The sequence below is a fragment of the Frieseomelitta varia genome, unplaced genomic scaffold (assembly GCF_011392965.1).
Source record: "Frieseomelitta varia isolate USP_RPSP 00005682 unplaced genomic scaffold, Fvar_1.2 scaffold_182, whole genome shotgun sequence".
Taxonomy (NCBI): Eukaryota; Metazoa; Arthropoda; class Insecta; order Hymenoptera; family Apidae; genus Frieseomelitta; species Frieseomelitta varia.
The window spans coordinates 737,393-752,008 of NW_025109550.1; the positions used below are offsets into that span (position 1 = coordinate 737,393).

At 48.8% G+C, this 14,616-nt stretch overlaps 1 protein-coding gene across 1 annotated transcript; it reads right to left on the minus strand.

The window, feature by feature from the left end:
* Positions 1-1,476: 1,476 nt before the first annotated feature.
* Positions 1,477-6,822, minus strand: LOC122538876 (toll-like receptor Tollo). The gene has a single exon (XM_043673354.1). It carries the CDS (start codon positions 6,095-6,097, stop codon positions 2,129-2,131), a length of 3,969 nt encoding a protein of 1,322 aa, XP_043529289.1. The 5' UTR covers positions 6,098-6,822; the 3' UTR covers positions 1,477-2,128.
* Positions 6,823-14,616: the final 7,794 nt, after the last annotated feature.

Genomic DNA, 14,616 nt, shown 5'->3' on the forward strand with positions numbered 1-14,616 from the left:
TATCAACATATAACTAGCCTTTCTTTCTTCTCTTTAGTTTCTCTCGACACATGCGCGCAATTCTTTCAAAGAAACTCTCTCTCTCTCTCTCTCTCTCTTATACTCCCATGCATTCCTTTCTCTCTAGCTAACAAATTGACGAACGAACGACAGGAATGAGAACTAGAGGTGTGTTAATCTCGTATCCCGAAGACGATTGAGCGGGAGAGGCGAAGGGGCAGTGGTGGAAAACGTACGAAGAAAAGTGCTCATCCCGGGATCACGGAGCGCACACACGACATTCTCGTCTTTTCTCCTCTCTCTTTCGTCTCTGCCCGAAAAACCGCCAGCTCGATCGCGATCTATCGCAACCTATAACGAGTCTAAACGCTCCGTCGTTCGCGGGGGAGAATCTAAATAAAAGAAAATACGACGCAACGGGTGAAAAACGCTCGGAACGCTGAAGGTAACCGAACGGTTCCCTTGGAAAATAAAAATTAACCTCGAGCTACACTCGACTCGCGTCCGTCGCTTCTGAGAGACACGGAGGGTTACACCACGATGGTTTCTCGTTCTTGGTTTCGCGAGAACGCGGCGAAATAGCGATCTTTCGCCTTTCCGTTCGAAAACAATCGAAAGATCACGATTCGATAAAGAAACGAAAGTGTCAAAATGTTAGAAATCAAAGGAACGTCAAACGTATCAAATAAACAACGAAATGTTCGAATCTTCCGATCGTTCGAAAGGAAACTCATCCGTTCGGAAACCGTCGCGATAACCCCCGAGTCGCGTAAAACAAAATTATCACTTTTAATACGAAAATTCATCGATCCTTGTCGCGGGATCGTAAAACAAACGAAATCACGGCGCTGGTTGGCTCAACTTGTGAACGAATGGAAACTAAATAACGACGTACGTAAGGGAGGGCGAGAAAGGTGAATATCTCGGCGATCGATCGATCGATCGATCGAGGTGCGCGGTGAAATTGGCGAACGCTGGCTTCGTCCGATGACGAAGCGACAAGATTCGTGTTTTTCAAGCGTAATCGAAACTCTCGACGTGGCGAGAACCTCCCGTGCGACGAGGAGAATTTCGCGGCCTTTCTTCCCTTCTTTCTTTCTCTCTTTCTCGCGCGTTTCTAGAAAGACGAATTCTGAACGAGGTGGTCGTGCAACAACGAAGAAGAATTTCTATAATCTACTTCGAATCTCTGGGGTTGCGTTGCTTAACTCTTTCTTTTTTTTCTTCTTCTTCTTAACTCGGTGTTTCATTTTAGGCCCTATAGATGCGACAATCCATGTCCTCATTGACTGTCATGTTTTTACTTCATTCTTCTCTTTCTCTCTTTCATCACCTAAAGCGTTTACTCTTAGCTTCGTACACATATAGTACATATACATATACATATACATACATACATATATATATATATATATATATATATATATATATATATATATATATATATATATATATATATATATATATATATATATATATCCGAAAAATGTATCGTCGTAAAGAGGAAAACTCTGCCTTTTAAATGTCTTCTCTCTAGCAAGTTAAAAAATAATGACTCGATCACGTGCGTGTTCCCCGTGTACAAAGGAGAACGCTTTATTAAATAAACCTGGCTCTCGAAGATTCTGTCGCCGGTACTCGTACTCGCCGAGGTAGAACGGAAAGGATTCGAGGGTGCCTCGCGTCCTCTGGAAAGCACTTTCTCGCGAGGCGATACTCTCGATACCGATTGTCCGACCCCGACCCGAAACCCCTGCATAAACGATCCTCCCCTGCTTCGTTCCGTTTCGTAACGCGCGCGGAAACACCGAGGAAGATCTCTCTAGTCGACCGATTCTAGTGGAAGAGCAAACAGAGCGACGCCGGGCGAATCGTCGCGCGCGTAACGCCATCGCGTCGGTCAATCGCGAGCAACGAACGAAACTGTACAAATACTCTACACGCTCATTCTCTCGCTTCGTTTTCTTTCATTTCCTAATTTATATTCTCTCTCTCTCTCTCTCTCTCTCTCTCTCATTCCCATATATTCTTAGAGCGAGTTTTTTACAATCGCAGGCTCCATCAGAGTCCAGCCTCTGACACGGTTCATAGCGGATCGTCGCGCGAGAGACGACGACGACTGTCTGTACTAGACGAAGTAAGTACGAGGATTGGCTGGATGCGTCAAGACCTCACCAGGAGGTGCGGTGGGCACCGGTGGTTCCGGTATCGTGCTGTAAAGGTGGCTGCCCCTGGAGGAGAGGCTGGCCGGCCGTCCGTTTCCGGCGTGCAACGCGCTGTAACCGGCGTGCTGATGTTGATGTTGATGTTGGTGCTGATGCTGATGCTGATGCTGGTGCTGATGTTCCGCGCCGCTGTCCTCGTCCTCGGTCCTGCTGGACGCCGAGCTGACATAGGTGGACTGCGTGGGCGTGGGCGTGGGTGCGTGCACCGGCGCGACCAAAACACCATTGGGCTTGGTCCACACGTCGCCGGCGGACGGCGCGGCGGTGTAACGCGCCGGTTTGCGATTTCGGTCGTTCACCTTCTTGCTGTCGCGCCTCTTGCCCACGGAGTCCGGCATCGCGAACCGTAATTTCTCCCAGAACCTCTTCTCGCCCCACATCACCACCGTGCAGGTCTGCAGCAACAGCTGGAGCTCGGGGTCGCGGGCAGGAGCCTCGGTGGCCAGAAGAACGACCACGCGTCGTTTCCTCGAGCCGGGTCTGATGTTCTCGAGCGCGGTCCTCAAAGCAGCGCGGAACTCCGCGTGCTGCCACTCGTTGGCCAGGAACACCGGCGAGAAGATGATGACGATGCGGCGGGCAGCGGCTGCTGCCGGTGGCACCGCCTCCTGCGGCCTGGCCGGTGGCAAGTCTCGCCAGTGAAGACAAAGCGCCAGGCCGGACTGTTCCAGCTCGGCGGCCAAAAATCTCGAGACAAAGTCCTCGTCCCTCTCGCTGTAGACTATGTAGCCGTCGTAGAGACGGTCCCTCTCCTCGTCCGGCGGCGTCGTCATTTTCCCGAGGCGGAGGCCGTAACGTGCGTGCGCCCATAGACGCACGTCCTGTCGGAACGCGAACGCGAGCGCGACGAACAGGCAAATAGCGATCACGGCGACCAACGCGCCGGCTAAAAGCGGCACGAAGTTGCCACCTAGCAGCGGTATCTCTTGAATGCCACGGCTGACAGCCTCCGTGGACGGATCGCCGCAACGCTTCATAGCCTGCGCCAGTGTCTCGACGCCGTCGCGGCAGTACATCTTCTCCGGGTCGCCGCGATGCTCGGCCAACCAGCCGCGCAATTTCGCGGCGTTGCCGCACTCGCAGCTCCAGGCGTTACCCTCCAGCGCGACCACTCGCGTGCTATCACCCACGCTGGGCAACGCTTCCCACGGCCTGAAGTTCACGATCCGATTGCTGTCCAGCCTCAGCACCTCGAGGTTCTTCATCTTCTTGAAGGTCGTGTTGCCGACGGTCGCGATCGCGTTGTGATCCAGATAGAGCTCGGACATCCGTTCCAGCTGATCGAACTCGAAGCCGCGTAGCTCGCGCAGTGCATTGTCCTCGAGGTGAAGGACGCGCAACGCGCCGACACCGTTGAACGTGAAATTGTGAATGGCGGATATGCCGCTGTTGTTGAGGAACAGCACCTCCAGCCTTCGTTTCCCGATGAACACGTGGCTGCCGAGATCGCCGAGCTCGTTCCCATCCAGATAGATCTCGGTCGCGTCCATGGGAATCCTCTCGGGTACGTGTTTGTAGCCGGCGTTCGAACAGTCCACCACGTTGCTCGACCAGCTGTGGTCGTGATAGCACGAGCAATTGTCCGGGCAGGTCATCTCGCAGTCGCACGCGTCGAAGTCGCAACAATGGCACAGGGCGAAACAATGCGCCCTGTACTGACAGAGGAAGTCTTTCGGTTTCAGCGACAGCAGCGGTCTTCGCGGTGTGGCGCGCGCGTGCACCATCTCGCACGTGACCGAATCGAGATCCATCACGCGAGGATGCTGCCGTAGACGTGCCATCTCGTTGATCCTCGGCAACCATTCCATGGTGCAGTTGCACAGGAGGGGATTGTTCCCGATGTAGAACTGCGGCAGTTCCTCGTCATCCGGCACCGTCTGCAACGCGATCGCCGCAACGTCCAAACTTCGTATCTCGTTCTCGTACAGCATGACCTTCTGCAGGCTCCTCTTCTGCAGGAACGTACCCGGCGCGATCGCCCGTATCCTGTTGTTGTTGAGGAACAACGTCTCCACGCTGTCGGGCACGTTCGCATCGGCGATCTCGACGATTTGGTTGTAGCTCGCGTCCAGCATCTTTATACGCAGCGTGTTCTTCACCGTGTAATAATTCCCGAGCTCGCTTATCTGATTCGCGTGTACGTCCAGCCATTCTATGCTGCTCGGCAGATGACTGTAGTCGAACCACAGCAGCTTATTGTCCGACACGTTCAGCCAGACGAGGGTCGTCAGGCTGGTGAACGCGCCGCGTATCTCCGTTAGCTGATTCCCGTCCAGCCGAATGGCGCGCAACACCGGGTTGCCCGAGAACGCGCTCTGCTCCACGTGACGGATGTAATTGTTCGCCAGGTTCAACACCTGAAGCGCGGGCAACGCGGCGAATGCCTCGCGCGACACGTTCTCCAGCTTGTTGTCTACCAGCCGCAGCCCGTACAGCTCGCTCAGCCCGTCGAACGAGTCGTTGTCGATCCTCGACACGTGGTTCTTCCCAAGGTCGAGCGTTTTCAGCGAACGAAGCACGCGAACCGCGTGCGGGATCTCCGTCAGGTAGTTGCCGCGGAGCGAGAGGTCCTGCAGCCCGGTCAGATTGTCGAACACGTGGCGATGAAGCGTCCGCAGTTTGTTCGTGTCGAGGAAAAGCTGATTGAGAGTGGTGAGGCCGACGGTGTGCGCCGGGTCGAACCTCGCTATGCGATTGTGCGACAGCGTCAACGAGTGCAGATTGGTCAGCGAGCCGAAACACCCGTCGACCAGCGTCTCGATCTCGTTGTGCTCGAGCTTCAGTATCTGAAGGCTGTACAGTCCCTTGAACACGTGGGCGTCGATCCTCGTGAGCGCGTTGAAAGACAAGTCGAGAATGACGAGGCGTACGAGCCTGGAGAACGTGTCCCTGTTGACCCAGCGGTTCGTCAGTTCGTTGCTGCTCAAATCCAGTATCTGCAACTCGATCAGACTGTCCAACAAACCGGGCGCCAACACCGCCAGCGAGTTGTTGCTCAGTATCAGCTCCCTAAGTTCCTTCGTTCGCGAGAACAACTCGGGCGGCAACGCGACCAGCCGGTTGCTGGACATGTTGAGCGAGTGTAGCGCGGCCAGCCCGGCGAGAGCGTGATCGCCCACCGCGGTGATCACGTTCTCCTGCAGCTTCAACACCGTTAGGGTTCGCAGATTGCTCAGCGCTCGATCGTGCAGGGTGTTGAGGTCGTTGTTGCTGAGATCGAGCACCTCGAGGCTCGGCGTGCACGACTCGGCCAAGTCGGAGAAGCCCAGAGAAACGATGTCCTGTAACTTGTTGCGCGTGAGGTTCAGCGTGGCCAGGCTCTGCACCGGGCAGAGCAACTCGGCCGGCAGCGTCCACAGATTGTTGTCGGCCAGGTCCAAATGCTGCAGATAGGTGAGACCGCGGAGAGAGTCCCGGTGAAGCTCGAGTGTCATCGCCGACCAGTCGCCGTTGTGCGTTCTCACGGACAGAGTGCGTAAATTGTGCGCGGACGCGAAAACACCGCCGGGCAGGTATCGGATCTTGCAGTAATCCACGCGAAGCTTTTCCAAACGAGGCAGAGGTGAGAAGAAACCGTGCGGACCGTCGATCTGGCTCTCGAAGAACAGCACGTCGCTGCATTCCAAGGCCAAAGAGCTGATCGAGTCCACTTGAATGGCCGAGAGATTGCCAATTAGGCTGGGCACGTTGGCGATAGTCCTAACCCTGCAGGCCAGTGCTTTTTCACCGTCCTCTCCGTCCTTTTTCCACTCGCAGCCGGTCGGTGCCTCGAGACTGGTGATGCTGCGGCCGTCTGTCGTGCCAACGTTGAAAAACCACGTCAGGCACCAGACGATCGTCGCCAGCCGACGCTGGTCCCGTCTCCACTCCATTACCGAGCAATTGTCGCACGCGTTGCTGCGTCGTCGTTGTTGCTCGCCGCAACACACTCGCTCCAAACTGACTCCGACTCCGTCTCCGTCTCCGTCTCCGTCTCCGTCGCGTGATTCGCGTGAGTCAGTCGTCGTAACTCGTTGCCGACTCTGGTCGTCGTCACGCACTCATAGTCACTTGCTCCCGCAGTATACCGCTCTCTCTCTCTGTCGGCCCGAGCCGATCCCAAGATCCGCTGTTACCCGCCTTTCTTGCCCGAACAAGACGAAAACTTTCGATACTCGTATCTTCCGGGGAGAGAGAGAAAGAAAGTGACGAGATATCCTCCGCGCACCAAGCGAATTTCACTGCTCGACGAGGGGAAGCACACCACGAAGCAAGAGAATGATCAATCTCCAGCGACGACGTTGCCCGACGTGCTTGTACAAATAGAACAAACACCGATCGATCATAACCACTGACTGACACCAACTCCGAGATTACTCCACCGTCACTTTGCTTTACCACCGTGTTACGCTTTGCAAGAAAACGAAAAAAAAAAGGAAGTAATGAAAAGCGTTATTCACCACAGTTATTGGTAATTGCGTTCGGGGCAAAAGATCTCGAACCTCGTGCGAGAAACTACGTGCGCGTACGGTGAAACGTTTGAAACGAAGTCGGATAATCGGAGAGCGGACGAACGCGAGAACGTTCCACCGTGAACGTCCGACAGCAACTGACTCCGACTCCGAATCCCTATTCTATCGACGGTCACGCACCCTGCATGACTGCCGGCGTGCAGCAACCCCCACTTCTTCCCCCACCACCGGCCAATTTTACCTCCACCACCCGTAGGACATATCCCTCCAACGGGATCCCCACTGAATTCCCTCGCGTTGAATACGAATCTACGATATAGTAACGCTCGTCTCTTTCTCTCTCTCTCTCTCTCTCTCTCTCTCTCTCTCTCTCTCTCTTTCTCTCTGCTTGTAACGCTCGTCCCTCACATACACTCGCGCACGCACGCAAGAGAGGATGTGAAAGTACGTACGCGAGCGTGTAAGCGTGCTAGCGTTTTACGCCACGGGCGGCTGCCTCGTTGCGAAGATGCAACAAACCAGCTGACTGACAACGCTACTTACTAGGTAAACACGAAACTGGTTCCTAGGCGTACGCGGGGCCGCGCATTTATCAAGCGGCTTCTCTTCCCGTCTCTCTTCGAGGGTTCCCTCCCCCGCCGACCGGTTTTCTTACCTACGCCGGGGTTGTCGGTGCTTAATAGGCGACGAGCAGCCTCGTGTTCTTTCGCATTCGACCGGACAACCCCTGTGATTTGTTGTCTATGGGTCCCCGCCGCTGATTTGTACACGCGTCCTCCGCTTCCGGTACACAAAGCGGCGACAGCAGGGCGGGAGGAGGGCAGGTCTTTCTGGAAGTTTGTTTGAGAATTCCGCGGGAGAAGCGACGGTTTCAATTTTATTCAAACGTCTCGAGAAGTTGTTAGAGGAGATTGAAGGGCGTTGCGAGTTTCGGTTCGACAAATTCTTCTGCTTCACTTCTGTTTTTGCGTTTTGTGCTTAGGTTAGAGATCGGAGAATATTCGTGGTATACGAAATATCCTAGCGTTATTTTATGTTACACGTGTCGCCTGTGTTCAAGTATCGAAGGGTAAATATTATGAAACACAAAGCGACGTGTCACGAGAACGAGCTCGTGAGAGATCGTTTTTGTACCAGTTTAATTGAGAGCTATATATTTACTACGTCAGACACGCCGTCGTACTTCCACGCTGAACATTCTAAACGATAATGCTTAAAAATCAGTCAGCGATGCTGACTAAAAATATTAACACTCGTCCTCGTACCGTAAACCTCCGTGCCGTAAACGCGATCTAGAATCATTAACACCTGCCTCTAGATTTCCATTCTCGGACTCGCGATCCAGAAACTTTAACACGTTCTGACACGTATGTACATAGTTTCCACACCTAACGAATGTAAACATGTATCAATACTCGGCTTGGCGTGAATGAACCGAGAACACGGCCAGAAAAAGTTGTCTGGCTTCTTCCTCGGAATCGGAACTCTGGTTTCTTAATGGTTAAGAACGTTCCTCGGCCATCGTTCTGCTCTCTGTTTACCACGCTACAGAATAAAAATATTTATACCGGAAAATTTACCACGGTCTCGCCGCTGCTGTTCCTCGTTACTTTTTAATTGAGACCCCTTCTTATTTATGGGGTAGTTCCGAAGATCAGGAACATGTACCTCCAACGCCATCTATTTCACGATCTTTGAACTATACCTTTGAAAAGAAAAACACATGCGCGAGTTTCTTTTCTCGATTCTAAAGTCGTTCGAAAGTCAAACCGAGTCAGGCTTCGCTCTTCGCAAATCTATCGTGCATTGTCCGACGCTTGATCTTCCGAAAAATTCTTTCAAAAAATTCTTTTGATTGGTTTGTCCTTCGTTTCCTTTCGGCCTTCCAATTCTCCGAATTGACACATCACGAGCCGCCTCTCAGAAATTGAAGCTCTTCCTACGCTTCCTAGGCATCGATATCTGCAATCTACAACGTGCTCTTCTCGGCACGCCGTATCAGAAACAACAGACAATTTAATGGTTTCGTTAGATTCGAAAAGATGGTTACTCATCTGTCGCGCGCTGTATGCACGTAAGGCGATGAATCACGCGAGGTATACCGGATGAACATGTGGGATTATAAATTCGGAGCCGCGAACTGCGCGCACAATGACGAATGGAGGCGTTTACAGTTTCGAGCGCGAGGGGTTTCCACACTTCATTACGTATTTATGCGTTGTCAAGCTTCCTCCCGCGGTCAAAGATTAACCACTTCGCCAGCCAATTGGAATACTTGATTAACCTCGGCGAACATCTTGCGGATTAATCGCGAGAACGTGTCGATGAAACTTTGACGATTTTGAAAGATATAATCAAGCCCCGTTTCCAAAGAAGACGTAAGATACAACAGTTTCATTCATTTACGAGTCGCTTTATTTCCCGTGTAAAAAATAGCGTTAGAGCACTGCATTTCGAAAATTGAAAGAAAGACCAAATTTTTTTGGTCGCGGGCATGTATCGCTTTGTACGGTAGACAGAGAATTGCGTACTTTTATTCGGTTCTGTGTGGAAAACGTAATATTGTATACCGCGGAATTAAAATTCTAGAGAACGAAAAAAATCGTTTCACTGCAATATTCAATTCACCGCGAAAAATAGAGTAGATTATATTTCGGGCATTAAAAATCTAAAGCGGCAAAAAATTCCTTTGTTGTCGGATGTGAAAAAGGGAATATCGGGTGTGTTCTGGAAATGAAAAGTCTGTGTTGCAAAAAATAATAAAGAAACAGAGGACTCCGAAGAATCAAAGTTCCAGAGAAACTCGAAAATCATCAAAAATTTACCAAAAATTACCTTCCGATGTTCGTTGACATCGCGTTTGCCTCGTTTTCCACAGAGAGAGAGAGAGAGAGACTACACCTCGGAGAGAATGTGTTCAACAATTTGAGACAACAATGATAGCTCAGCTAGTCAACTATTTAAGTATTTAGCTAATCGCGTAGAATCGGAAACGCATTATAGTGTGTCGGGACTTGCCGAAACTTGAACGCAAGATATACACAACTTGAGATTGTAACGACTTAGACAACCCAGACGTGTCCTCGTAATCCCCGAATTCCAAAACACATCAGTCAGCCGGGTCCAACTCGAGCAAATTCGATAACAGAATCAATTTCGCTCCGCAGCTTGCAGGTTGCACGTCGAACGTGCGCGAGGATCGTTTAACAGATTGATCTTATCAATGCGTTACGAGGACGCTCGCCGAGTTCGGTAGGTTTATTTAAGCCGGCGGAACGTCGATATCTTCAAAATGCAACCTTGAACTTTCCACAGTTCGAGAACAATCAGACTCGTCCGTGTGTATTTTTATTACGGGCTGATGGAAGACCGTGACAATTCGGGATTTTAAATCATTCGCACTCTCGGAATTCGTAATTTAATTTCACTCTATCGCTAATCTCAATCGCGGGGAACGTAAAATACCAAGTGAAACTGAACGCTGTAAATTTTCACGATCCGACGTGAATTGCCATTAGTCATGCATAACCTTGTTTAAAGGTTAAAATTACGTTTATTATTTGTAACAATAAAAAATCGACGAACTCTAGTTCTGTGTCTCGTGATTAGATTGTCTTGAAAGCAATGTACGTAAACAAATTTCGAGGCAAATCGCTCGGACTCGATTCGAACATCTCGTCGACTTAAATAACTCTACCGTGGTAGCCTAGTTGTACAAGTGAGCCAGCGACCGTTTAAAGTTTCAAGTTGGATTTACAGGGAGCGGCGTTATTCAACGTATGGCATATATTCTTATTCGCACAGTCGCAGGATTTCTTACCTCACTTCTTATTTCACGGATATATGCCTGTTTCGTTGGATGAAAGAGAAATTGGTTTCGAAAAGCAGCTCGCGCTCCCTTGCCCGTGAAACAGCCACGATATATTAACGCATAAATCGTTACTTGTTATGGCGACCGGCCATTGGAGAAGGTGGAACTTCATCACTAACCGCTAACAAGCCAACTAACGCGGGATACAACGATCTCAACGCCGGTATACGTCGAACGAAATAAATTCTTCGAACCTGTTGGAGATTCGTTCCCTGAACCCTTCACGCCACGTGTAAATTCCATTTAACACAGTGGGTCTGTTTACACAAAATTAAATCCACCAGGTCGTCCCTGAACCACTGTTCTTACGGCGAGAATGATTACTTTAACCAGCGGAAAATTCGTCTAATAAATAAAGAGAGACGAAACGATTCGAAAGTGAGCAATTTCGAAACAAATTCCTCCTCGACGAGAATAAATCGTAACTTTGGAACGAGTGTCTTTCGATTCGGAATTCGAAGCCGCGAGAGTCTCGCGTGATAATTCTCGAGACACATCCTCTTTAACATACAGCGTCGACTTCGAACATCGGAGATTTTCCTTCTGTGCGATTCCCAGCCGAATCTCGTTGAAACACGTTCAGCGCGGAATCTGCTTTTGGGGGGTCGAAGGGGAAATCGGAATTCTTTTCAATGGGATAGAAAACTGGCTGTACATTGTTGACGATGTTATCGGTTCGTCTAACGGAAATCGTCTAGCGGCCATTCCGTGGGTCGCCTAGCTCGTAAGGATTTCCGTCTCGGTTGCGGGGATCGATCCTGGACATAGAGACGCGAAGGTACGCGTGTACGGTCAACGGGCATCATCTGCACTTTCACTCGCGGGTCACTCCAGGGGTCGAGGAAAACTGTATCGTGTCGTGATGCGCCGTGCTGCGTTTGCACACGAGCTGATCGTATCCGGCTGAGAAAGTCGCCGAATCGTCACGCTCTCGCTTTCTACGTGTGACGAACGTTCCTGATAATCATCCGGTTCGTTCGAACACGATCGAGCAGAAGGTGAAATTGGGAGAAAGGAGAATTTTCAATTTTTCTTTTTCTTTTCACAATTATGTCATAATTAGACTTCATAATACAGCACCATTAACTAATAACGAGCACGAGTGGTTCAATTTTTTGTTCCAACATTGTAATATTTTCTCAGTTTTAAGTATATTTAAGTAAGAAAAGATAGGCAACACACAAGTAATAGATTTATTACTTCTGAATAAATTTCTATCCAGTGATGTCATACCGACGAGTTTAAAAGAAAACGAAAGCGACGAATTATTGTGTACGGTTTGGTCACTCGTTACGGTCCGCAATCAGTTGCCAGTGCAAATGGTAGAACCGAGCTTTAAAAGTGGCGCCTTTCTGTAAAAGTGCATAGCAATAAAATCACATATTGATTAACACATACATTTACACGAGATTCTAATGAAATTCTGAACTATGTGTCATCTTCATTGATTGGACAATTAATATGCACGTATATAGCAAGTCTCATTCTCCAAGCATATTGTACTCATCATGAAGCGTGCGTCAACGCGTCCTTACTTTGAAATCGCCTACAAGCGCAACTGCCCCAGCGGCATGAAATTATTCGTATCGTTCAATTCCAGCAACAATGTTCAATAATCGGTTCATCGATAAAACAAGCACGCTTAGACAGCAGCGCACAATACTCCCAAAACAATATCTTATTCCCATTGTTCCATGAGCCGCTACCCTGTCGCGCAGCAGCCATTCTACCCACCTGTCCACGCACGCTTAATTACAAGCAAACACGCGCCGTATAATACGTTGATGAGTTTTCGAAAAATACGCGCGCGCTGTTTAAAGTCGTTAAGGCAAGTGGAGCGAAAGTCACACGTGCAAATGAAATTGTTTTTCTAAAATAAGAGCTCCGGTACGTAACCGAATCATGGCATTAAAATTTGGTGGACTCCACGACATTATGTGACAAGTTGCAGAGCAAATAACATCAGTAGTGTTCAGTGCAGACGGAGCTAAAAATTTCAATATTTCACATTCAATTTGTATTCTATGAGTATTTTGACACCCTCATACTATTACGAATATTTAATGCTTCGTAAATTAATGCGTTTGGGGTATTTGGCTATGCCTGGGGTAGACCTTGATTCAATGCACTAAGTGTTGCGAATGAGCATATGTGACATGTACAAGTGTTGAAGAGGGTGACGAATATTTTATTTCCGATATTTACATGTTAAAATAATTCAAACTTTTATAAATACCGTAAAAGTTTCTAAACTAATAATTAACGTAACTTTCTATAAAACGAATATTGTAAAATAACTTGATATTTCTTAAAATCGTTAAAAATAATTGTTTCTACTATTTTTTTAATTAACAAAGATAAACAAAATTTACAACCGTATTGCATTTTATATGTCTTTTAATACATATCCAGTTTTATCCACCCTTACGAGTCAAAATCGAAGCAGAAAATTTTATTTTCCCACGAGCCAAACAACTTTTTCCAAAACAGTTTGGTCGCTTCTTTGTTGCACGAGGTCCAATTAAGAGGACTCGGCGCTGTTGTGCAAATTTTTCTCTTGCCATTCGATTTTTTGTTTTACCTTGCTCTCCCATGCTCAATAGAGTTCGATGCATGATATTCAATATCTAGCAGATTATTAGTACCCGTTAGCAAAGCCCGTTACCGTATATATTTACCTAACTTTGGCGTTTAGACTTTGGAGAACTGTATCTGTCGAGTAACAATATCCGCGAACAGCGTGCAGACAGCGACTGACGTTTACGAGCGAGGACGCAGGTTTACACGTTCCCGGGGCTCGGGTATCGAGAACAGAAATCGACGTGATGAGCAGGAAGATTCGATGGTGAAAGGCCACGTAGACAGCCACCGGTTCGACGCGTCAAAAGATCGCGGCTGATCAAATTCTCGCGCGCCTTACGACCGCGCGCGTTCGCTGCATACCAATGTGTCGGCCTCGCGACACGTGGCCAGTGGCCCTGGCAACGCGTCTGCTGCGCTCCGATCGCGTACCAGGATACCTGAAACGTGCCGGCAGATGCGACGAGAGAACGCAAGACGATCGGGGCACTCTCCGACTGCCACACTCGTGAGAGAAGGTTGACGTTTCCCCTATGTATGCACCGAGGTGCATCGAGTCTGCAGGCGGAGCTTTCGTGCTGAAAAGACCGCCTGCAGAACGCCCCGCGCGCGTGTATATGTATATATTCATTTCATCGCCGTGAAACTGTTGCGTGCACGCGTGGGCTACACGCGGATAAACGCCTCGCGACGACTTCGTCCGATCCCGAGGAATCGGCCCAACGCGAGCCTCTGGAGCTCTGGAACAGGTGGGAGATTGTTGTCTGCTCGATTGGAACGAAATTCGAGAGGTTTTGTACACCTTGGTTCACGTAATAGTAGCTTCTCTTGTACAGCGTGGAAAGAAAAGCTGTGGACTCTATACCTCCGATTTGGTGGAAATCAATTAAAGAATCTGCCGCAGAATTGACCTTGACCTTGAATTTGGAATTTCCTTTTTTTTTTTTTTTGCATTGTATTCTATCTATATTGGAAAAGTTTCTACCCTCACGACGAGTAAAATAGAAAAGAAATTTCTTTTTTTTTGACCTTGAAATTCAAGTCAAATTCTCCATCAAATCGAAAATGTAGAATTCATCTATGATAGTCACGGGCAAACTTTCCTTTCCATCCTGTCACAAAGACAGATTGTAGAGATTATTGATACGTAGCGTACAACGGGAGCGAAATTATGGAAATTCTAGAAGAATACTGGTGAATTACAATACTCGTCAAGTATTGAAAATTTCGTCGAAAAATGAAACCTTGGTTTTCTCAGATTTTCGCGTCTGAAGTTAGCGAGTGGAGCATAGCCTGACCCATCGTCAGACACGATGAACTTTATATCGCGGATCTTCGATTGCAATTGTCTTCGTTTGGCTTTTAGGGAAGAAGCTACGAATCTCTTGCTCTTTCATCGTCTCACGCATCAACGTTCCAACTGGACGACTTGTTTCTTTTTTTTTTTTTTTTTTTTTTTCGTAAGAATATAATCTTGAGAGTAAGAAAT

Coding starts and splice junctions, on each gene's coding strand:
- LOC122538876 (XM_043673354.1), bottom strand. CDS start 6,097: ATGGAGTGGAGACGGGACCAGCGTCGGCTGGCGACGATCGTCTGGTGC.